This window comes from Garra rufa, chromosome 20 (assembly GCF_049309525.1).
Source record: "Garra rufa chromosome 20, GarRuf1.0, whole genome shotgun sequence".
In the NCBI taxonomy this organism is placed as follows: Eukaryota; Metazoa; Chordata; class Actinopteri; order Cypriniformes; family Cyprinidae; genus Garra; species Garra rufa.
Genome location: NC_133380.1, coordinates 40,306,421 through 40,330,913, shown reverse-complemented (window position 1 = coordinate 40,330,913; position 24,493 = coordinate 40,306,421). Strand labels below are relative to the sequence as shown.

At 38.7% G+C, this 24,493-nt stretch overlaps 1 protein-coding gene across 2 annotated transcripts; it reads left to right on the top strand.

The window, feature by feature from the left end:
• Positions 1-562: 562 nt before the first annotated feature.
• On the top strand, positions 563-15,951 carry gata2a (GATA binding protein 2a). Of its 2 annotated transcripts, none has more exons than XM_073825728.1 (6): positions 563-841; positions 5,889-6,336; positions 7,668-8,240; positions 10,627-10,772; positions 13,544-13,669; positions 14,922-15,951. In XM_073825728.1, the coding sequence occupies exons 2-6, from the start codon at positions 6,111-6,113 to the stop codon at positions 15,219-15,221; spliced, it is 1,371 nt and encodes a 456-aa protein (XP_073681829.1). In that variant the 5' UTR covers positions 563-841; positions 5,889-6,110; the 3' UTR covers positions 15,222-15,951. The 2 variants fall into 2 exon arrangements, with proteins under 2 accessions (XP_073681829.1, XP_073681828.1); XM_073825727.1 differs by lacking the exon at positions 563-841 and adding an exon at positions 5,515-5,696.
• The last annotated feature ends 8,542 nt before the right edge of the window (positions 15,952-24,493 follow it).

Below are 24,493 nucleotides of genomic sequence, written 5' to 3'. Positions count from 1 at the left end.
TTTAAAAGTTGGTGTTATTTGTGAGAGAGTTTAAACTGGCTGCGTTGGGGGAAGGCAAGGTCGACCGCAACGTCGCAACATATTATAGACAAGATCAAGGAGGAATAGAATTCATTAAGATGGGAAGCCCAAAGGCGTCTCATATTAAAAGTAAAGATTTACATATTCACAACACTCAAGCAAACACATCTGCAACATCGCAACGATTGAATGAGAACGGCAATACTTCATGTGCAAATCTTATATATCTTATATAGTCTATATATCCAGAAATGAAGTCTGCCAAACCTAAGAGTGGCAGTCTTAGGTGCAAATCCTCTCAGCATTGTTTGTCTATGTGAAGGTCAAAATTTAAGAGCTATGCGCAAAGCCTTCAGCGACTGGGTCTTGTTTCATAATTATACGAGTGAGGACACCACACATAACAGCTTCAGCACAGCTTTTAACCATCAAAGCACGACCCGGAAGACCAGATTGGCTGACGCACGGCTACGTTGCAGCAGTCCTACTTTGTGCCTCAAGTTTCGCTGTTTCCAGCGAGCGAGAGAGCGAGCGAGCGAGCGAGAAGAGTAAGACAAGATAGAGTACGAGGTGTCAGACACTACACCACACCGTAAGTCACTGAAGAAAGATCCTCAGCGAAAGCATTCTGGAACGACGCTAGACTGTCTGGAAAGGTTGGCATCGCCAGCTAGAGAAGACTGTGCCCGGAGCCTCAGCGCTTCGCAAAGCACAACGAATCACCGCCACTCGCCCCTCAAAGACGCTGCCACACGGAATTGGCCCCAGGACACATTTCTCTGCGAAATGTCAAGAGGAGAGAGACTAATCATAAACACTGGTAAGATGCGTTTTGCGTATGACTATCATTCGACACAGCTAGCGTGAAGTCGAGTAATACGAAGAGATTATCCACGGTATTTATAAAGAGAACTGTAAATTTAAAATGTGATAATTATGATGTTTTAGGGGCTGCGTTTTATTGCATTTAAAATCAAAAGAATGATTTTAGTTTGATTGCAGTTTTAAATGGTTTAGTCTATAATAAAACACAAATACAATAAATTAAAAATACATTTTGCGTGGCTGAATAATAATAATAATAATAATACTACAATAAATACAGCAAATAAATATTGTTGTTATGCCACGTTATGTTACTAAATCCGTTATTCGCGTTTGCACGACTGCAGGCATTTTGTGTTATAACAGAAAAAAAAACTAGAAGGACAAAGGTTTTTCATGTATCTTCATCTTCATATTTTTCACGTGCTAATATTATTAATATAATATTATAACATTTATCAAATTATTAGTTACTCATATTTTAATTTATAAACAACGTAACACTGGACATGGTTATCTTTGGTTATCTAAATATGTTAAAAATCCCAAAATGCATTTCCACAAATTTACACCGCATGTTTGCTATTACACAGCACGTGTTTCTTAATGAAACGAATACAATTTTACGCATTACATAAAATAATGCACATGATAAATATCATATAGAATATTTAAGATTTAACCAACGATGCAATTTGTGATTGTGAGGATAAGATGTTGATATTCAACAAGAACACGAAAATCGCATTTTCCGCCAATATTTCAAATGAGCATAACAACGATATTTTTTTCCCTTATTGAATGATTGTACATGTGAAAGCTAATGTGATGTGGTTGAGTTGAGGAATTAGCTTTCTCTGGAATGCCCCAAGGACGCTTGCATTAGCCCACCTGTGCTGTTTATTTAAATCATTGACTCCAAGAGCTGTCAACCACAAAAGGAGGGCGGGCGCGCTGTCATCACCCTTCAGATTTATGACTGCCACCGGATCATTTTCCGACTAAACTAACGCTATCACTCAGAATAAGAACTTTACTCATTAAATAGCACAAGACAAAAAGCGGGAGAATAAATGCAGCTAGATGCAGCTTTTCATACTACTGCTCACGCATGCACAAATATGAGACTTTGTTTCAAAATAATGTGGATTGTTGGATGAAATGAAAAGGGGGTGAGACGCTTTGCTTTCAATCCCTGTTATCCATGCTTCAGCAGAGGACAGGAGGCTTGTGACTTTGCCTGTGCTTGTGTCTGCCCCCGAGTGCCCTGTCACAATCTAATTACCCGTGAGTAAAGGACAATACCGCTTCAGCTGGTCTGTGTCATTCCCCCTATATCCCAGTGCCTGCTTATCTTCACAAACCCTTCTGTGCCGCTCTCTGCCCCCTCCTGCCCTCTTTTAACCCCACGGAGAATGATAAATGCGCGGTGATGGAACGAACGGGCAAAGCCATTTCACGGCACCTGTTAATTAAGGGAATGATTGCCTCCATTTTCGCGGAGCTTGTTTCCATTATTTTTGACGCAATTAATTTAAAGCGAATTAATGTGACATCACAAGCGTGATGTCAGTGTCGTCGTCACAGTCACACACACGATGGACGACACAGCTTGCGTTACGTAAGAAATAAAGTCTGAATCTGCACCCACACATTTAAAGAAGAGCGAGTTAGAGTCCTCAGTTGGGGGAATCGCTTTAGTAACACCCCCAACCTTAAACCCTAAGTCCCTAAAAGGACATTCTCTTTTGTTCTAACATCGAGATTACCACAGGCATTTAGTTCAGGTATTCTCTAAAGAATATTTAGCCCTAGGTGAGCTGAACCAATAGTCTTTATTAGAGCTAAAACTGATTGGGATGGCATGGCTGCAAATGCTGCAAATTGTTATTAGAATGAAATTATTCAAAATAATTAACAATAACTACTAATAAAACTAAAACAATTAAAATATGTTAATATCTGTATTTCAGATAATTCCTATTTTATTTTTCACTTTAATATTTAGGGCTGAGGAGGATGAGGCGTAGTAGGCCTATACAAGTCGCCTCTGCAAAGACTTTGTTTATATATATTACGTTAAATTATTCAGTAGCACAGCACTCAGATAAAGCAGTTATGACATTGTGAGAGATGCCTGTGACATATTAGACAATTTTTATGTCTGCATAATCTGGTATTGCACCTTTCTGATGTAAGACTGTGTGTAAAAAGGATAATTACACTGTAAAACCAAGCGTCATATTATCCTGTACATTCTAATTTGTTGGCTTCTGGCTGCCAGGGCTTTTTGTGCTGTGCAGGGCCCCTGGCTAGAATCCAGTGTGTTAAAAAGGGATTTAAAGCATCTGATATTGTCACAATAAGGCCACAGAGCTTGTCTGAGCATCTTTATACTACAACCAGCGTTGACAGAAGTTTTGTGGTTTAAGTGTTCATTGTTGCAATGGTGCCCAAATTGATTATTTACTCTTCAGCCGGACCAAAACTCTCACTCTCACAGAGTTTTTTTTTTTTTTATGCATCTGGTTATATGTTTAGATGAAAACACACAATGCATAGAGCAAGTCCTCAATGCTGTGCATTACATTCTAATTGTAGATAGCTTTGGGAAAGTCTTTATAGCCCATCTATATTTTTCCTCCTCCTTTACCGAGATACTGTGACGTCAAGTCACGGCGTCAGAGTGGCGGCCGGTAGGGGCTCTGAGCTGCGCTCCAATTATTGCATGTCAATCATTATTGCTTCAGAGGAGAGCACGCAGACTAAAACTTCTGCTTTAAATAATAATAATACAAAATACATTTAGGTATGATCAGATAAACACACCATTATTTCAAAGGTTAGAATGTCCGATATGAGTTAAAACGCAATTTCTCATTTGTAAAAGCGCTGTTTGTTGTAAACCTGGAGTGTTAGCCTACGCTCTTAAAAATAAAGGTTTCAAAAGGGTGTTTTTTGCAGTGTTGCCATAGGCTAGAAGAACCATTTCTGGTTTCCCAAAGAACCTTTCAATGGAAAGTTCCTAAAAAATCCCTTTGAAGAACATTTAAAAAAAAAATAATAATAATTTTGCATTTAAAAGGTTCCATGGATGTTCAAGGTTCCTTATAGAACCACTGATGCCAATAAGGAACCTTTATTTTTAAGAGTGACTCGGGTAAGAAAACAAAATTACCCAAAAAGTTATTCTGGAAAGATAGCGATGAACGAGCTGGAGCACTCTGGTAGATAAGTCTATCTTGTGTTCTCTTTGATTGATCCAACCAGACAAGCTAAATGAATAATTAATATACACAAAGCGTTGCTACAAGCAGTTAGAGGCCACGAGAGCTACCAAAGGTGTGATCCAAAGGAGCGCGTTGTTATAAACACTATATTGCATTTTATAAACAGTCAAGAGGATTTCGTATGTTCATTAAATGTTTATTTGAATTGGAGTTTCCGCTGGAATAAATTTGTTATTAGGCTACCTTTAAATTTAAAACGTGTGGAATAGGAAAGATAACCATTTTTGACTTAATAGGATAGACAAACAATTGTAGTATTGATGGGTGAAAGCTGAAACAAGTTATTAAAGCTCGTATGCAAATGAGGTCTTCAGCAGACTAACCTGTATCCACACAGTTTATCTTAACGCTTATCAAGCTAATTGGCGACGTTCTGTCTTTCTGCCTGCGGTGGGCGAGCCTGCTGCTTGTTTTGCCACGAGATAATTGTAAGCAAGAATCAACGAAGCTGCCCTAATGGCCACCAATTGGCTCTATTTGGACCTGCCCATGCGACCTGTCGGCACCACCGAGAGACGGGCCCGCTATTAATATGTAAAGTGACGTTTGATCGCTTGAAACAGCATACAAAGCCAGTGTTTTCACAAGAAGAATGTGGTGACAACTAATTTAAAACAATTAGACGCGCAAGAACAATAGCCCCCAATTTAGAGACCATAAAATACTCCTCCCCAATTAATGCCTGAGGTGCTAGGAATTGTGTTTGTTTGCATTAGGCATATATCGCATGTGACACTGCACTGATACAGGTTTTGTTGTTTTAAGCAAATGTTAATGGCCATGCAACAGGGTCTAATCACATTAATAAATTCTTTAAGAAAAGGTTATGATAAGAGCAATAAATCATAACCCTAAATTTATTTACGATACCAGTACAGAATATTAAAGTAACTGCTGGTTGGCACTATCTTGGCACTATAAAAGTATGCCTAGTCTAACCTATGTCGGTTAATATTACGATTCAATTAAAAATATAATTAGTTTAATTTGCTTTTTGTCTTGATAAACGTTCTGAGGACTTATATAAGACTTTGCTGTTACGTTCATTATTTCAGGTCATTCTGCGCTCTTTTGGTTTTGAGTAAAAAGACAACAGTCTCGCACCACATCAACGTGAAGCTCTAAGAAAGGTATAAAAGATCTCATTAAATTGCTCCGCTGAATGACGAGTCTCTCAGCTCTCTGAATGTGGAGCACTAGGCCGATAGTCGCCGTGGCAGTTCGGAAAGCATGATGTCCGAGCCAATGGAAGTCTGCGCGATCTGCTATTGGTTAACAGAGCGATCACTGCCAGCCCGTGACCCCGCCCATGTTCGTAAGATATGGAATCTACTGGCGCCAGTTCCGACAGTACACAGGCACAATTCATTAATGAGACTTCTCTCCGCTTCAGACAGCCGCAGTGTTTTTAGGGAGAGTTTAACAATTGGGCTGTGGACAATTTAAACCAGTGGCGAATTACGAATGTCAGCAGACATCTTGAGGATTAACATTCTTTGTATAGGAATAACACGGGGAAAATAAACAGAGGATTGGAGTGCTGAAATGCTACTTTGCGCCGTGAGTACTTTCCGATAGTTCTTTGAAAGTGCGCAAGCCTGTAATGCAGGGACTTATTATTATTTTTTACAGGCTTCAACCTATATTTCGAAAAAGCTTATGTTAGATTTTACAAAGATCTTTAGATCTATAGTCTTGCAATGTATTCAACGTTACAAAACTGATATGCATCTATTTGTTGTTTTATTACAGGTGTTCCTGAGCACTGTTGAAAGCAAAGAAGCACTCCTCCAAAAATAAGGGCATGTGCAAAAAGGGAACAGGGCATCCCCAACTGAAGCAGTAAGCTAACGACACATATCTTAATAATCTAAAGGACCATAGTGGTGCTCCTGGGTCTGTTAGTGTCCGCAAGGTTTTCGGTAGGCATCCAGAACTTTTCGAAACATTTTCGAAGCGCGGACCATCTTAGACATGGAGGTTGCGGCCGATCAGTCTCGGTGGATGGCCCATCATCATGCGGTACTCAACGGCCAGCACCCAGAGTCCCATCATCACGGGCTTACACACAATTACATGGAGCCCATGGCTCCTCTTCTGCCCCCGGACGAGGTGGATGTGTTCTTGAATCACTTGGACTCGCAGGGGAACCCTTACTACTCCAATTCTCGGGCTAGAGTATCATATGGACAAGCGCACGGTAAGATGCTTCTTTACGTCAAATTTCTATTTGGGCTAATATTTTGATGACAGAATGTCTTTTAATGCATGTCGTCATTATGTAATTTCCAGGACATATTTCAGTTACTATTTACATTTATCATGAAGCAAAATGTGTTATATATTATATAATACTGATTGTTTGCTTCTTTAATACCAAGCGCTAAATGTAAACTTATTTGTGAAGCTGTTTGAAATAGTAGGCCCATTGTTACTGCTACTGCTAAATTATTTTATAATTATTTATATTGAAATATGTAACATCGATGTTAAATCTTGTCCATATTTATGGCGAAAGAGATATTTTGTTTACGTAGTTCTTTGGTTGTAGCCTCTACTTCAAAAGGTGTAGTAACTAAACTTGACATTGTTGACAACATTTATGCGCATTTTGGCACAGTTGGCTATATTTAAAACTAGTAAACCTTTAGTATAACAGTGTTGTGCTTGTAAAACCAAAATATTTCGATGACTTTTACACTCACGGGCTTTGAAGTGAAACGTAGTGCGGCCTAAATACGGGACTGTCTTATAGCTAAGACGTCTCGATACTTCAATAATAATATGCTCCTGTAAATTATTTTGTTGTTGTTTTATACAAAACGATAATATGCGTAGGACTATATGCCTTGCAGTTACAAATTAGCTAATCCGAAGGATGACAAAAATGTGTTAAAAATGTTAGATATCGGATTTCTTCTCTCCGGCGTGAACTGTCATCTCCAAGAGGTGCACGTTGAAATGTAAAGATAAGAAGAAAAAGAAAATGTCCAGCGAATGACTTGATGAGGAAAGGGAAGTTCGTGTCAGGGAGAGAGAGAGGGGGATCAAGGCACTTCCCGGATGCCAAATCAAAACGAAAAATTCCTGATGAACTTCTTAGTTCAAGTGTGTAATTTGTGCGAACAACAGGCTGTAGTGAGAAGGCTTCGTTGAAAGTTGTCGTGTGTAAGGAGATTGTACGTCTGTTTCTTATGAGTAAGTGCGTTTTTGTTGAGAAAATCACGTCGAGGCGATGGAAAATATCTTTTAAGTGTTAAGCAGTTTGAACAAACACTGGACCAAAGGGTGAATCGTCAGCTGCGGGTTTCTGTGTGTGTTGCATAACTGATATTTAAGATAGTTTTATTTTATCTCAATGTCAAGTTTGTATTGTTCGAGTACGGAGTCAACAGGTGAGAGTGAACATTAGACATTTTGGTTTTTGAAACAAACTGGTGTTTTGGCAAAAAACAAGAGGAAATAGACATTTTGCTGGGAATGTTCATTTCGAATCGAGCTTTATGTTTGTTTCTGTCTTAAATTCCTCAGCTCGTCTCACGGGAAGTCAGGTCTGCCGGCCACACCTCATACACAGTCCCGGTATTCCTTGGCTGGACAGCGGGAAGGCAGCGCTCTCCGCCGCCCACCACAACGCCTGGGCGGTCAGTCACTTCAGCAAGCCTGGCCTGCACCCCGCCAGCGCCGGTTACCCGTGCAGCAGCAGCTCCAGCACCGCTCCCGTCTCTTCCCTCACATCCGCAACCCACTCCAGTCCACATCCCCTCTATAATTTCCCCCCAACTCCACCGAAAGACGTCTCACCGGACCCCGGCCCTTCTTCTCCGACCTCCACCACTGCAAGAATGGATGAAAAGGAGTCCATCAAGTACCAAGTGTCCATCGCCGATGGGATGAAAATGGAGGGATGTAGTCCTCTTCGGGGAAGCCTGGCTATGAGCGCTCAAACACCGTCCACACATCACCCCATCCCAACCTACCCAACGTACTCTCTGCCCACGCCACACGAGTACGGCGGCGGTCTGTTTCATCCTGGTACCCTCCTCAGTGGATCCGCTTCAAGCTTCACACCTAAATGCAAAAGCAAGACGCGGTCGTGCTCAGGTGAGTTTCATTAGCTCTGATTCGACTATGAAGTGAAGAGTAGCCTAAACATGCATGTTTAGAGAAACACTGGCTTAGGGAGCATTTTAAAGTGCATTTTTTTTACAAAAAAAAAAAAAAAAAAAAATGTCTATATGTGTAGGATTTTGTGTAATGTTTTAAAATAATTACATTTCGCAAAATCACATTTTTCCTCATGCTTTTTTTTCGCAGACCCAACGTTTTAGTTGTAAATGTAGTTTACTGATTTTTGTCTAATCAGATGGACCGCCATTTTAAGAATCTGCCTCGAGGCACCTCTAAACCGCAGTTTTTAAAATATGACACGCGACAAGTTTCAGCAGCTCTTAAAAACGCCACACCAAAATACAATAGAATGTACCGTTCCCTTTAAAAAGACATACAAAAGTGGTTATCTTGCATAAACTATTAACCAAAGCCAACATAAAAAACACTAAACACTAAGACGTACAAAACTAAAATCAACATTTTTAACTTATAGCCTTATATAATTTTCTAAATTAATTGTAAGTGGTGGCAAAGTTACAACGTGTTTTTTAAGTTTATTGCATTTTTCGACCACACTGAATTTAATTACCAGTGAAGGCAATTCAGACAAAATTAAATAAATTATAAAGTTGAAGAAACATACATGTCTAACATTAGAACATTATGATAAAGCATTGCAAGGGATCCAGTCAACGAATAATTAAGAGAAAAATGGCTTGCATAAAATAAAATATAAAATTAAATGAAAAATGAAAAACTTTTGCAAACTTTGGATTTAATTATTACATTATTAAAAACACAGGTAACATGTCCACAAAGATTCGTTTTTTCCTCTTTTGTTAGGTCTTAAGATTGATGATTTTAATGATTTTATTTGGCGGGCTGCGTGTTGCCTCACGCTATGTTTTCCTATAAATGTAGCCCTTATAGCGCTTAAAACGTTGAGGAGTCACGACGCGCTGGCTCCAGTCATATCCTGTATACCTTCAGCTGAACAAATCACGACATACTCCCCCCTTCGCCCTCCCACGACCCCAATACTAACAAAACCCCGGCGGGACAGGCCTTCACAGGCGACAGGACCCTGCTGTTTTTGCTTGCTCATTTATGCACGACCTGCTATCTTTACGTTGATCTACTATTTGCAACACTTTGCATTACAGTTACATTACATTAAATTCTTATTACATATTATATTACAATAGAAGTAATATTGTGTACATAACAAGGTGAATAACAAATATGGTAGCCTACTCTATATTATTAACCCTCTCAGTAATACAGAAATGCAAAATATGTCTTTATCATTGTTTTAACTTTTATGCATTTATTTTTTTAACAACCTATGAATGTGGAAAATATTTTGTGCTAAAAAAAATGCATGAGTGAATAGAACTATTTTGATTTGCATAGTAAATAGCTTTAAAAAAACATTCTTTAGCTGAAGAGATTCATTGTAAACAATCTAACCAATCCTACAAACATGATTTAGCACTCACAGAAAAAAATATATGAATTTATTTTAAAATGAATAAGATATTAAAGGAAAATATGCATAAGTCAAGTTTACAAACTCATTAATATACACCTTCAAATTACCTCTGATTACTCAGCCATTTGCAGGCCCATTTTCACCTAACACTCCCTAAGTTTCAGTACATTTAAAATGCGAGTGATACTCTAACCATGTCAAGCCTAAACAGAAAATGGAATGAAAATGACTGAATTACAACACATCACATGCACTTCAAAAGAGCGTCCATTGTCCGGGCAGATTCTTTTCTCTGGTCAGGGTGGGACAGCGACTATCTCACATTATAATGTGAATAATAGAGAGGTGCTCAGGGGAGTGAGGAGGAAGAGCATATGAATTAACGCACAGGGCCCCTCCAGCAGGTTAGGGTGCTTTACTGTGAAATGACACCTGAGAATAGGACAAGCCGGGACAGCTGGCTGATAAACAGGAGTGGGGACGTATACCGCAGAATTAACACATAATTGAATCCCTTTCTTGTCATTGTAGCTGCAAAAACAGACTGATATTTAGTAGTCTTTCTGTAGGAGATAAATAAAAGGTTGGTGTGTAGGTAACTTAAGAGCAGAACCTGAATGTATTGCTCATTTTTCAAACAGTTACTTCTTCCAGAAACACATGCACGTTCACAAATTCCGATATGAGTTATGTAATGCATCCAGCTCAGATAAGAGATTCCAGTGTGGATGTCATGTTAGATATTGTCTAATTAACTTGGGAGTTGTTTTTCTCTGGCCAGACCGTGCCTTTGCATGACCCCGTGTTCCTGTATTGTAGATGGAGTGTGAACCTCTTAATTATATAAATTTCCCTTTGCTTTTCCTCCACCTGAATTCTGCACAGAGGGGCGTGAATGTGTGAACTGCGGAGCCACCTCTACCCCGCTGTGGCGGCGGGACGGAACGGGCCACTACCTCTGCAACGCGTGCGGCCTGTACCACAAGATGAACGGCCAGAACCGACCCCTTATCAAGCCAAAGCGCAGACTGGTGAGTCGATGAGCCCTCCAGAATTCTTTAAGTTCCCCACACACGTGAGAAAGAGGGCTAAATAGGAGCACTGAGCAGAAAGCCCGAGCACAATTCCAGGAAAGTTATATTTTCCCTATAATCTTCCTGGAATTGTTTGTCGCCCTCACCCCCTGGTGATCCCCTACTCTGCCTGTTACAATACTGCTACTATTGCCATTGTTCCCGCTATCATTATTGCTTCTAGTTCTGATACTGTCACTGATACCAATGCCCATGCCGGTACAATTATCACCACTCCACAGTGAGAGAAACCTGTTGCCGCAGTATTGTCTGAGCGCATCTGTTTAGATCTGGCAGTTTGATCTAGTTGTACTTTTTCTGGGGGTGTTTAGAGAGCCACATGCCATTGGTTTTGTTTTGTGTGGCTGGCTTATGATTCTGGTTCCATTTTAGAATCGCTGCCAGCATGATTATCTCATTCAGTCTCGATGATGTTTAAAAGCAGATTTTTGTTTGTTTGATTTGGGATTTTGATTTATCTTAATGACCTTTTGCATTGAGATGACTGTTAGCAAAACTAACATTTCAAGAGTATGTGGCTGTTTTCTCGAGAAATCATTAAGCAAGACGTGTGAAAAGTCAAACTTGATTACGCTTTGGTCATTAATCTCCTTTTTTTATCTATGGTTCATGGACAGCTTTAAAGAAAGGCTTTGTGCTTTTATTTAAATATCATATCTCATCGGAATAAAATATCTGGACAGGGTGACCGTTTTTTTTTCAGCATCAGGATTCTATGAAAGCAGATGAATTTTCAAAGCATACAATCTATGGCTACATTTTTCTATTCACATAATCTTATTTTATCCTTTAGCGGGTGAAACTCTATATCTCTGCCTCTGTCTCTTTACTCTGTTATTGAGTCATTTTTGCAGTCTTTCAAAAAGTGACGTAATATTATTATAGAGATTCATTTGGAGACACAACAAGCGGTTTAATTGAGTGAGACCGTCTTTTTCTATCAGCCATGTGTCATAATTTAATTTTCACTTGGCTAAGTGACCATCAGAGTGTAAATACAAGCGTCTCAAAGGGAATCTTATTTCCAGTGCTGTGGAAGAGACTCTTACAGACTCATTAGGAGAACCATGAGCTTTGTACTGAATTACAAATAGAGTGACATATTCAAAGAGGAATTTAAATATGATTTTTAAACAGTTCCTAATGACCATGATTATTATTATTATTTTTAGTAGTGGTAGGTGTAACATAGCTGTTCCAACATTCGATTTTTTCCCCCTTTAGTTTCTTTCTCTATATGTTCTCATGGTGAAAAAAGGCCACAGGGTTTTCCATGGAGTCAGTGTGCTGGGCCATGCTTTTGCATTTTGGGCTGAAGTGTTTTCAGAGCGCTGTTCAAAGGCCATCCAGTTGTTTCCTATCCGGATATCTGCCCGGGCCCGATAAGGAAGCCAGGCTCCCGGGTGTTTCCGTCTTCAACAAACCCGGCTGAATTTTCTCTGGCCCCGGCAGGCCCGAATGACATCTACTGTAAAGCGATTATCAGAGCACTATGTGTGAAGGGGCTGGGGCAGGGATTGGAAAATAAATGGATTTATACTCTTTGCTCTCTTGTTTGTCATGCTCGACTGGTACTGAGTTTAAGTATCGGAATGTGTGTGTTTTTGTTGTCGTCTGCGTTTTGTTTAATTTTATTCATAGCGGCGTTTTTAAAAAAATTCAGATCCGCTTTTTACAAAAGCTCAATAGAAAATATTATGTAAATCGTTAACGAACACAAACTGCGAATGCTATATGTGTTGGACTGCGGGGGAATTGCCTTGTATGCCTATACATGTTTCTCATTATGTGTGAAAAATTGATCCGTAATGGACAAAAAGCGAACAGAGGATTGATGACCCGGCTTTGCAGTCGCCACGCCCACTGAAGCGTTTGATTCGAGGCATCAAGGCGAGCAGTGCATCGAAACGTTATAAATTAATGATCTGTCTAATGTATTTCCCGAAATATGGCAGAATTTATTAGATACAGGTCAGAATAAAACCAATTTCATCGGGCACAGTTTTTTTCTAATCAAGGCACAAATTGGAAAATTGAATTTAGCGTGTTTAAACGCACAGAATAGGCTATATTTAATTAACCCAAACACGGAGGCGACTCACTGTAAGAGATTGCATATGTCTAGGCCGCGTTGGCTTTAATGTTATTTGGGGATCGTTTTGAAACGCTGTCTGGTGGAGAGTACACATAGCAAGAGTGAGTCATAATAATCTTCACCCCATCAGATTTTTATCACGAATACTTTCAACCCAAAGCCTATATAACCCCTGATTGATATTACAGTGTGGAGAATAGAAATTGCAAGATATAGTCCATTCGACGATGGGATTCGGTACAATACAAATATCTCAAAAATTAATATAGAGACAAAATCAATATGCGGCAACAGCATTATGATTAAAAAAATTAAGACTACAATTAGCATTAACATTGGTAACAACAAGCTTCCGCCAAGAAACAGACCTAGGCTATAGGTTAATGCATTTGCCTATATTAGGCTTTTTTACAGTTGTCGCGCAACTTTGCGACTTCACGCAATAATCAGAATAAAAAAGGCTCAACCATAGAATCGGAATTATAGCTACGTTTTAAAATTGGTACAGCCTTTTTTTAGATGTCCATGGTGGTTTTAAAATTGTCGTTTTGGATAATGGATCTTTTAATTTAGCACACAGCACTGAATATTTTTGTTTTTGTCTTGTCTACAGTCTGCTGCGAGGCGAGCTGGCACCTGCTGCGCGAACTGCCAGACGACCACGACCACTCTGTGGCGGCGCAACGGGAACGGTGACCCGGTGTGCAACGCCTGCGGGCTCTACTACAAACTCCACAACGTGAGTATTAAGAGTCGCAAACACTGAAAGTGACAGCGAAGTGGTCAAGTGGGCGGACAGCTTGTATCGATTGAAGAGAGGGAAAACTGAGGCCGGGGACGCAAAGCCGGCTTTCCCTGTCAGACAGAGCCCGTTGACCGTTTTCTTTTTAGATTAATCCAGCTTTGTTTCAAAGGAGGGCGTTATTCCCAGGAGGGGCGGCAGGGCGGGTCTGCCATTCAAGATACGGCGTCAGTTATAGGCTATCAATTCGGAGTTGTCTGAAACTAGCCTTTTTTAATGTTAAGCTTGGCTGCGATCTATTTAGCAGACGAATAAATACATTTCACCTTAATGAAACAAGCGAAACAAAGGAGGAAAGAGAAAAACGGAATTGTGTGACAGCTGAGCTGCTGAATTGCTTTGTTTCCATGTCTAGTTTTCGTTTGAAATTCAACCCTGAAAGCATAAAAGACTACATTATACACTTTGATGTATAATTTGTGTAAAATACTACATCTAATAAATGCGTAATTTATACAATGAATTTTGGAGAACGCTTTCAGTGCCAAGGATAGGTTGTCTTAACATAAAACAGGTTATATAGCCTACTTAAAAAACAAAATCAAAACACAAGTTTGTTATACATTTTTGAAGATATGTAATATAGTGAGTTTTTTTTGTGACCATGGAACACAAAACCAGTCTTAAGTAGCACGGGTATATTTGTAGCAATAGCCAAAAGTACATTGTATGGGTCAAAATTAGCAATTTTTCTTTTATGCAAAAAATCATTAGGATATTAAGATCATGGTCCATGAAGATATTTAGTAAATTTTCTACCATAAATATATCAAAATGTCATTTTTGATTAGTAATATGCATTGCTAAGAACTTCATTTGGAACTTTAAAGGTGGTTTTCTCAATATTTTGATTGTTTTGCACCCTCAGATTCTAGATATTAAAATAGTTGTGTCCTATGTCCCATCCCCAAACCATACATCAATGGAAAGCTTATTTATTTAGCTTTCAGATGATGTATAAATCTGAATTTCAAAAAATCGACTCTTATGACTGGTTTTGGCATATAAAGATTTTAATGAGACCTTGAGCATCTACTGTTGCTGTGGTTTCTGTTCTCAAAACTCCATTTAATTAGCTTTCGAGTTTAAATTGTATCTGTACCTATGTAAAACACGTACTTTAAGACCTCCATCCTTTTTGTAGTTCCTTCGTGCTCATCATTAACCTACGCTATCGCTTTTCTTGTAGGTCAACAGGCCACTGACCATGAAAAAAGAGGGCATCCAAACACGCAACCGAAAGATGTCCAGCAAGTCCAAGAGGAGTAAACGATCTGGCGAGGGTTTCGAGGAGCTCTCCAAGTGCATGCAGGACAAGACCTCTCCGTTTGGCAGCGCCAGCGCTCTGGCAAGCCACATGCCACACATGGGCCACCTGCCACCGTTCAGCCATTCCGGACACATGCTGCCCACGCCGACTCCCATTCACCCCACATTCAGCCACCCTCACCATTCCAGCCGCTCTCCCGCCTGGGCCGAACCTCACTGAAGACCCACGCTCGCCCGCATCCCCTCGACAGAGGCTTTGCGTTTGGCTTTCCCTCCCCTCCCGTACAGAAATCTTCCACAGGTGAGGGACGCGAAGGGGTTCGTGTCGGTTTCGCTCCTGCTTGGACACTGCCGAGGAAGCTGTCATCTCATCAACAACCACGTCAACTTGTACAGAGGACGGTCCGCGCGTTTTAAAAGCACCTCTCCCTTCTAGACACTGGGGACAGAGCAGAGGGAGAGAGAGAACTCACTTTGCTTTTAGCTTTTCGTTACGTTTTACTGAGTCACTTTGGTACTGTCCTGAAAGAGAGGATGTGTCTTTGCAGATTCACTGTGTGGCGGTTCCTTTGAGAACGGCCTCCTCAGAAACTCTTTAGCAAAGGACTCTGACTCTCTGCGTACGTGATGAGTCAACGAGAGAGAGACAGAAAGAGAGAAGAGCTCTAAGTTGATCCCCCCTAACATGCTGGAATACACTCCCCCCTTGGGCATGATTCCCTCTGAATGGACTCTATGGATACGACATACAAGCAAAGAAATGTTTATAAAGGTTAATTGTTATTATCGTTATTGTTATTATGATAATTTATTTCCACTCTTTATCTCTTATTTTGCTTTCCTCAGAACACATTGTTATATTATAAATATTATTTGATTGATATTGATTAAAAAAAAACACTGACCTATCCTAGCCAAGGCGATGTTGCTGAGCTGTACGTTTTTATCATTTTCCATTACACAAATAAAGGAAATAAAGTTTTAATACTTCAGCTTTTCCCTGAGTACTTCCTTGCTAACAGTATGTGAGAGCCAATCTTGAGTACAGAAAGTACAGTCAATCTTCTTCCTAAATGGAGACGTCTCCGCGGCCACAGGCTGGTTTGATCATTTACGTTTCCGATCCCGAGGCATCGTGTTTCCCCGCAGTTACTGTAGTTTAATATGAGAAATGCACACAAATGCCAAAACATGCACGAGGCCAAACACAAACACACCCAAGCGCTCGGATACGCTGCTGTTCCATATACTAAGTGTCAGAGGGAATTTCACCTAGGCATCGCTGAGCTCTAGAAGGTAAGCGATATCAGATGCACACGCTAAGTGCAGTCCGTCTGGGCGTCTGGGGAAGAAGGAGACCTCTGTGGCACATAAGCCCCCCGGGGTGCTACGGTTTGACCCAGACAACAGTCTCCAAACATTAGGTAAGACGGGGGGGTTCCAATCACATGCAAATGCGGAGAGCCATACTGTACAGAAAGCATTTAGATGGACGAATTTGTTGTCCTTTTCATCTGACCTACTCAACCCCCTTGCTTTTGGCTTGCCAAAGGAAAAGTAAGCAAAAGGACAGCAAGTTTTTTTGGTGGGAGAGAGAGAAATTGAGACAAAAAGAGAGAGAGAGAGGGAGAAGAGGAAGGAAAGGCAATCAGTCCAGTCCATGAACAAACACGTGGGGGGCAGTTTGGAGCCTTCTCCCACAGATGTGCTTGCAGCTGAGGCTTGCAGGAAACGGCTCTTAACCCGGTCTCATTTTCAAGCTATTTAACCCAGTGCGGCGACTGAGGAAACCATCAGCCCAGCCAACAGTTAATGAGAGAGACCCAGCAACAGCACAGACCATGCTGAGGAGGGCCGACTTCAGGTCAACTCTGACTCTCGCACAAGTGCAGATATGCGATTCTATTCTATTCTATTCTATTCTATTCTATTCTATTCTATTCTATTCTATTCTATTCTATTCTATATCGTTATCCATCTATCAGTGACTTGATTAATCGTCAGTGTTTGCTTAAATAGTTTTCTTAAATGCCATGTATACCCCAAAATAAAACAACTGTCATCACTTACTCACCCTAATTTCCGTTCATCAAAACACAAATTAAGACATTTTTTAATGAAACAAAAGAGATTTTGGGTTCTCCGTTTAAGGTCCATTTCACAAAAACATTCACACCTTAAAAAAGTACAGAAAATTATCTTAAAAGTTACTGATATGAATTGAGAGGTTTAATCCAAGTCTTCTGAGGAGATACAATCGCTTTATATAATGTCAAGTCAAGTCACCTTTATTTATATAGCGCTTTTAACAATACAGATTGTGTCAAAGCAACTGCACAGTATTTAAACAGCACAATAGTGTGTAAGTAACGCATTATTGTAAACAATCAATTTTCAGTTAAAGGCAGTTCATCAATGAATTCAGTGATATCATCATCCAGTTCAGTTCAAATAGTATACGATATTAGTAGTCCAGTCCTAAATTAAATCTAATGAACAGATTTAATTTAGGACTGGACTACAAAACCAGTTATAAGGGTCAATTTGATAAAATTCAGATTTATATATTTATAGATAAGCTAAATAAATAGGCTTTCTATTGATGTTTGGTTTGTTAGGATGTGACAATATTTGGTTGAGATACAACTATTTGAAAATCTGAGGGTGCCAAAAAATCACAATATTTAAAGGCTTTAAAGTTGTCCAAACAAAGTTCTTAGCAATGCATATCACCAATCAAAAATTAAGTTTTGATATATTTATGGTAGGAAATTTACCAAATATCTTCACGGAACATGATCTTTACTTAATATCCTAATGATTTTTGGCATAAAGAAAAATTGATAATTTTGACCCACACAATGTATTTTTGGCTATTGCTACAAATATATACGGTTTTGTCGTCCAGGGTCACATATAAACAGTGATCAGCACACATACATAGAGCACATGAAATATGGTAAACAAAAGCCCAACCGTACTTTCTTGACATGCGAGAAGATAAAATATAGTTTTTTTTTTGTGCATCAAACAAGCTTCTGTTGAACAAACTGGAAAACTGATTTCTGTTGAAACTTGTGAAGCCTTAAGTTATTTTTTTAAATATGTATTTGTGGTTTATATATTCAAATCTACAAGACAGGATAAGAATAATAAAAAAAAAAAAAATGTTTTGCCCATACAAAGAATATCAGTAGGCTCAAAACAACGCTGGATGTTACAATCTAAAAGTTAACTTCAAAAACGTCAAAATGAACACATTTTTTAATATCAAATATTTTAAAGGCCAAATCATTTGATCTATTACTTCTTCATGACACATTATGTTTAAAGATCTATAATAGCACTGTATTTCAACATCTGCCTAAAATGTTTCTATTTTTATTCCTCATTAATAATGTACATGAAATGTATGAAAATAAATACTTAGATGGGAAATAACACAACATGCTTTAAAAAAGAGAGACTAAAAATACTAATTTTTGTTCATCTAGAAAGCTGACAAGATATATTCAAAAAGTGAGCAGATAATCTCTCATAAGCCTTTTATGAAGTCCACAATATTCTGGCTCACCGATGAAAAACCTGTGTTTGTAGTGTTTATAGCAATAGTCCATGACTGTAACTGCTCAGCTGCATTCCTGCTGTGTGTTTGCCAGTTATAGATGCCACTGGGCTTTTCTGTTTGTGTGCGTGTGGAGGTATGTGTGTGAATGTGTGTGTGTTGTTCTCTTTGGCCAGGCTCCCAGAGCATGAAACATCCAACGGACTCAAACAGGGCACTCCTGAGGGAACTAGCTGTCTTCCCCAAAATAATAATGGGATCGGGCCGCGTCAGAGAGACGGGAGAAGGAAAAAGAGAAGCTTTATTCAGCGTAGAGGCTGAGGCACCGTGGCGAGCTCGCGTGGTTCCACGTGTGTCCTTGTCCTCGTCGTCCCCACATGTGTGTTTTCATATGGTGTGAGTGCTCTGTTCTTACATATATTTGTGTTTGGCCATACTCTGAGTGGAATACTACCTTACTACTTAACAAATACGCCACAAAGACGATACACTGACTACTAGTAGTCCAAAATAGTGAGTGGAAGAGTAAGAATTATGCAACAATTTGCATGTGGGTCTATGAAAAATAATAGCGTCCATGAAAACAGAGACTAAAAACGTTTTAATAACAGAATGTGTCTAAAAAACAAACAATTAAACAAAACAAATCATACACTCTTAAAAATAAAGGTTTGGTTCCACAAAGAACAATTCAGTCAAAGGTTCTTTAAAGAACCATCTTTTACCTTTTTATAATCAGAAGAACTTTCTTTCACCACAAAGAACCTTTTGTGAAACAGAAAGATTCTTCAGATGTTAAAGGGTCTTTATGGAACCATTTAGACAAAACAGGTTCTTTTATGGCATCGTGAAGCACCTGTATTTTTAAAAGTGTATTTTTTTCCAAACACACATTGTAGTAATCCTTAACTATTTTATTTTTTAATAAATAGGTTGCAGATTTATATAAATTTGTACATTTGCTTACAACCCACTGAGAGTTTTATTTTTATTTTTAAATTGTACGTTTTCTTACAAATCAAACTGTATGCCTATATGTATTCATACGAAATCAGCAACTTATTAAATAGTTACTTTTTTAAGCAGAAGTTGGAAAAACTCATCACTGACCCACATATTATGACTGGCGTCCAGCATTTTGATTTCAATTTTGTAAAAGGTCTTAACCTTTGACTGCTAAATGTCATAGCTGTAATTACAGTGCATTCATCACATTGGAAACAGAAGGTCAGGTTGAGGACAGTATTCCACTTACTTTGTTGTTGTACTGCAAACATAATACATCATGTGAGTACTCTATGAATATAAAAAAGTTGCCTACCTCCCATGCCAGAAATGTTGGTTTGAATCCAGAGGGGTTAAACATACATACCTACTTCCCAACTATATACACTGTAACATGTAATAAGTTGATTTTACTTAGAAAAAGTGAGGAAACCGATTGCACACAAAAAAACTAAGTATGCTTAAAAAAATGTTTAGTTAGTATAGTTTACTTACACAAGAGTTCTAGCAACTAAAAAAGACCGGTGGGGGTACTTGATTCTTTACTTTAGGTTTACTCTTGACTTAGTATTGCTACTCACTGACTCCCAGAGTACATTGTGGCATGAATTAATTATGCAATTGCTTTATTTTACTGCTGCTGTTAGTTTTTTATCGGCCAATTTTATTTGCTGTCTTGTGTCAGAAGCAGCACAACAAAAAAGCTAATAAAACGGTTATTGTTACAATTAATAAAAATAAACTGAATTGAATTGTTACCATTGTTGTGATTTTTGTGTTGAATATTAAAGTCTGTGAGTGACTCCAGCATATTACTGCAAATATTAAAGAACTGTATCTACCCAATTAAAAGCTTCTCAGTGTTTATAAAGAACAATAAAAAGTAAAGGATCATTAGTAAACAGCTAACACTATATATAATGATTTAATTAGAAGATAGATCGCTTTCTAAAAGCAATCTTCTTATTACTTTTATTCCCTTGAAATCAAACAACTCTGATTTCATGATGCATTGCTGCATCTATAAAAATGAAGGAATAATAAAATAAACAAAGTTCCAAGTGCCCAACCAAAGGGAACACTAATCAATAGTAAGTTAAAGTTTTGTTTTTAAAATCAACACCAATTTATGAAGTCAGCTTATGTGATGTTCTCTTAAATATTTCAGTTGTATTGAAAGCTCAACATTCAAGATCACTTTGGGAAACTAGTGACAGAAAGATAACTGCAGACATGGAGGAAATGAGTGAAAAATCTAAGAAATCGCCCCACCTCAAAAACATTTCTTTTCTTCTTCTTCTGCTGTTATTTCGCACATTACCAACATATTAGTGCACTGCCGCCTCTCACTGCTTTATTAATGTTGTTGGTTCCTTTGTGGCTACTTGAATATTTTAAGTAAGCTTTACTCTAAGCAGTAAGTAAATTGTTTTACTTACCTTGAAAGTAGCTGTAACTTAATAAAATCTAGTAAGTATAGCAACTAAGTAAAGATAAATAACTATATCTAAGTAAGGTCAACTATTGGATTTTACAGTGATAGTAGCTGAAGAACAGTATTCATCAAACAGTGGGCAAATGCAGAGCAAATTCCATGAGGCCACGGAAGAGGGTTTTGCAACTGATGCCGTAGGTAACACGACAATGACAACACGACGGATGAAGGACATCTGAATCATATTCATTCTGCACACTTTTTTAACATCAGAAAGTAATGACAAATTCGTAAGAAGTACCTATTTGGATTGTACGCAGACAGCGTTTTTGAATACAAATGTCCGCATAGTATCATGGACAATATAGCATAAGATTAACGTGACCAGTGGTGGACAGTAACGAAGTAGTAGTAATTTTTCAAGTATCTGTACTTTACTGGAGTAGTTTTATTTTGAGTAACTTTTACTTTTACTTCACTACATTCCAAAGCATAAGATCGTAATTTTTACTTCACTACATTTCATAAAACGTGTATATTACGTGTTCCGAGACGCAGAAGCGGTGTCTGATTCATGAACAAACTGATTCTTTTCAATGAACCTGTTAAATCGGTTCGCAAATCGCTCCAAATGATTCATTCACGAATTGGACTGATCCAACTGCAGCTGTTCTCGAGTCACAACTCACTGATTCAAATGAGCGAGTCTCCAGTTAATTTAATTCATAAATAAGAACCGGGAGGTAAGTCATAATGTTGAATTTTAGGATAAATTATTGTAACTGTCAGTTGTTTGTGAACTAAATCTGCTCTAAAGGGTGATATATTTAAGCCCACTGAAATGATTGAATGCAGACACATCAACATCGTTGTCTCAATGTTTTAGGTCAAAAAACGAAACATTAAAATAACACAGATTAAATAAAGCAACTTATGCACATTCATATTCCTCGCTGCTGTAACCTTAACAGTTTTATTAAAATGCTACGCATTTAGCCCTATGTGACGTCTGTTTTATATTGTTTATTAACGGTATACTTTTTTATATTGTTTGGATCAACTAGCCGAGTAGACAGATATAAATGTTCATTCATAACCATACTGAAAATAAGTAAATATTGTTAGCTGATGCTAACTGTCTTATTCTCAAATCATTTATAACTGTGACGTTCTGCAAAACAAGCTTTAAAACACTTTTTTCTTACTGGTGAAAATGAGATGGTCAAATCAGTTGTAAGCTTCACAGTGAACATTACTACATCACTCTCGTCAACGTAGTGCATATCAACAACAAAAATATATCTTGGCTCCGTAGAGGCTAGTGGTTATTTTGGGAAAATCCAAGGCTTTTTGAACAGTAGGATTATATATATATAAAAAAAAAAAAAAAAAAAGTAGCCTATATAAAATTGCAAAATAGTTCAGTACTTCACAGTAGTTCACAAAAAAATGTAGTACTTTTGTACTTTCACTCGAGTAAAACTGAAAAAGGAGTACTTTTACTTTTACTGGAGTAATATTGTATTATACGTATCTGTACTTTAACTCAAGTACTTGATTTGTGTACTTCGTCCACCACTGAACGTGACGCATGGAGGCAAGGTAAGATCTACATCCGTGCAGAGTATTCTACAATAACAACAATATTTTACTTCTAAATTAAGATGCCTAAATGATGACTTAAAAGTCGGCGGATTTTTTAACGGCACGGTTATATAGTATGGCAGAATGAAAGCGCGGAGACTTATGACTACGGCTTTAGAAGCAGCACGGTGGCCTCCCGTCTCCGAGCCATGAGAGCTTTATGAGCTACAATCAAGACGAGTCTCCTCTTCTTTTCATCCTCTCATCCTTCCCTTCCCCTTTCCCTTCATCTCGCTCTCCTGCCCTCCCTCACTCCCTTCATGTATTTGTTTATGTATTAAATTGAATTAAAGGAATCAAAAGGTGGCGGGGGCCGGGCGCACACAGGCTCGAGTTATGGAGCTAAAGATGAAAGCGTAAAGAAGCGAGGAGAGCGGTTCAACCGCAGGTCTCTAGCAATGCGCGGGGTCAGACGCTTGACCTCGTGCAAACATGCTTCAACTAAACACGGCGTGCCCTCCCTTTCTCTTTTGTTCTTTCTCATTTTCTCCGTCGCTCTTTTTTTCGGTCACTATTTCTGCACCTCGCCAAGGAAATAAGGAGTCATATCCTACGAAGAGAGAAAGGAATTTCGTTCATTCCTAAGGCACTTTCATTGTCTCCAGAATAAAACATTTAAATGTGTCAGCGGTTTGAAATGAAATGCTTTCTACAACGCCTGTCCTTGTTCTGCGACCGCTCATGTGGCGGCACCGAGCATGTTTGCTTTAGATGTAAACAATTTCACTAGATTGAACCAAATTTAAAAACACAAACACTGAGGTGACCCCGACCTCCGCTGCATTTTATTACAGATAGACACTAGAGATAGACAGAGAGAGAGAGAGAGAAAGAAAGAGGAAGGACAACCTTTTCACTCTTGGGCTCTCGGTCGGAACCGCCACAAAGGTCACACAGCTCTTTCTGATGATGGTGGGGCATCCCGGATCGCACACTCACCTACACAAACACACACGCACGCAAATCACACGTTGCATTGGTTAGGTATAATTAGCTAAACTTCCTCTTTCAGGTCTGACATAAATTCATAGAAATATGGTCCCTTGGTAATGAAATGCCAAGCAAGGGGTGGAGTAACGGTAACTATGTTCAATAGCCTGAGAAAAGTAAGTAGGAGGGTACGGCGGTTACAGCATGTGTTCTTCCATTGTTTCTCCCCCAAGAGACACATTCATAAACACGCAAAAATACATACATTGGGGTCCGAAAGTCTGAGACCGCAAATCTGGGATTCAAATTACAATCTTTCTATTATATCACAGTTTCTAGGTCACTGATCGCATAAGCGCCATTTCCTTTGACCCTTTGATACCCTTGTGATCAGCAGCTTTTACAAAAACATGTCGAGTTATTATTAAAGTGGTGATATAATGGAATACACTCTTAAAAATAAAGGTGCTTCACCATGCCATAGAAGAACCCTTTTTGTCTAAATGGTTCCACAAAGAAATTTTAACATCTGAAGAAGATGTATGTTTCACAAAAGGTTCTTTGTGGCGAAGCGTTCTTCAGATTATAAAAAAAAGCTAAGAAAGAGATGGTTCTTTGTGAAACCAAAAATGGTTCTTCTATGGCATCGCTGTGAAGAACCTTTTGAAGCACCATTATTTTTAAGAGATTTGTTCTGTAATGTGACATGCATGAACAGTGAACTCTGGGACTTGGTTATCTTCATCAACTTGATCAACTTTTGTTGATTGGATGGAGGCAGATCTCAACCAGAGTTTTGTAAGAAAGGGGCAGGGTTTAAGCAGACGAAATGATTGGGGAAGAGAAGTAGGTCATTTCAATTAAAAAGTTTGAGTTATGCCAATTTGATTAAAACTTTTATTTATATAGTCTA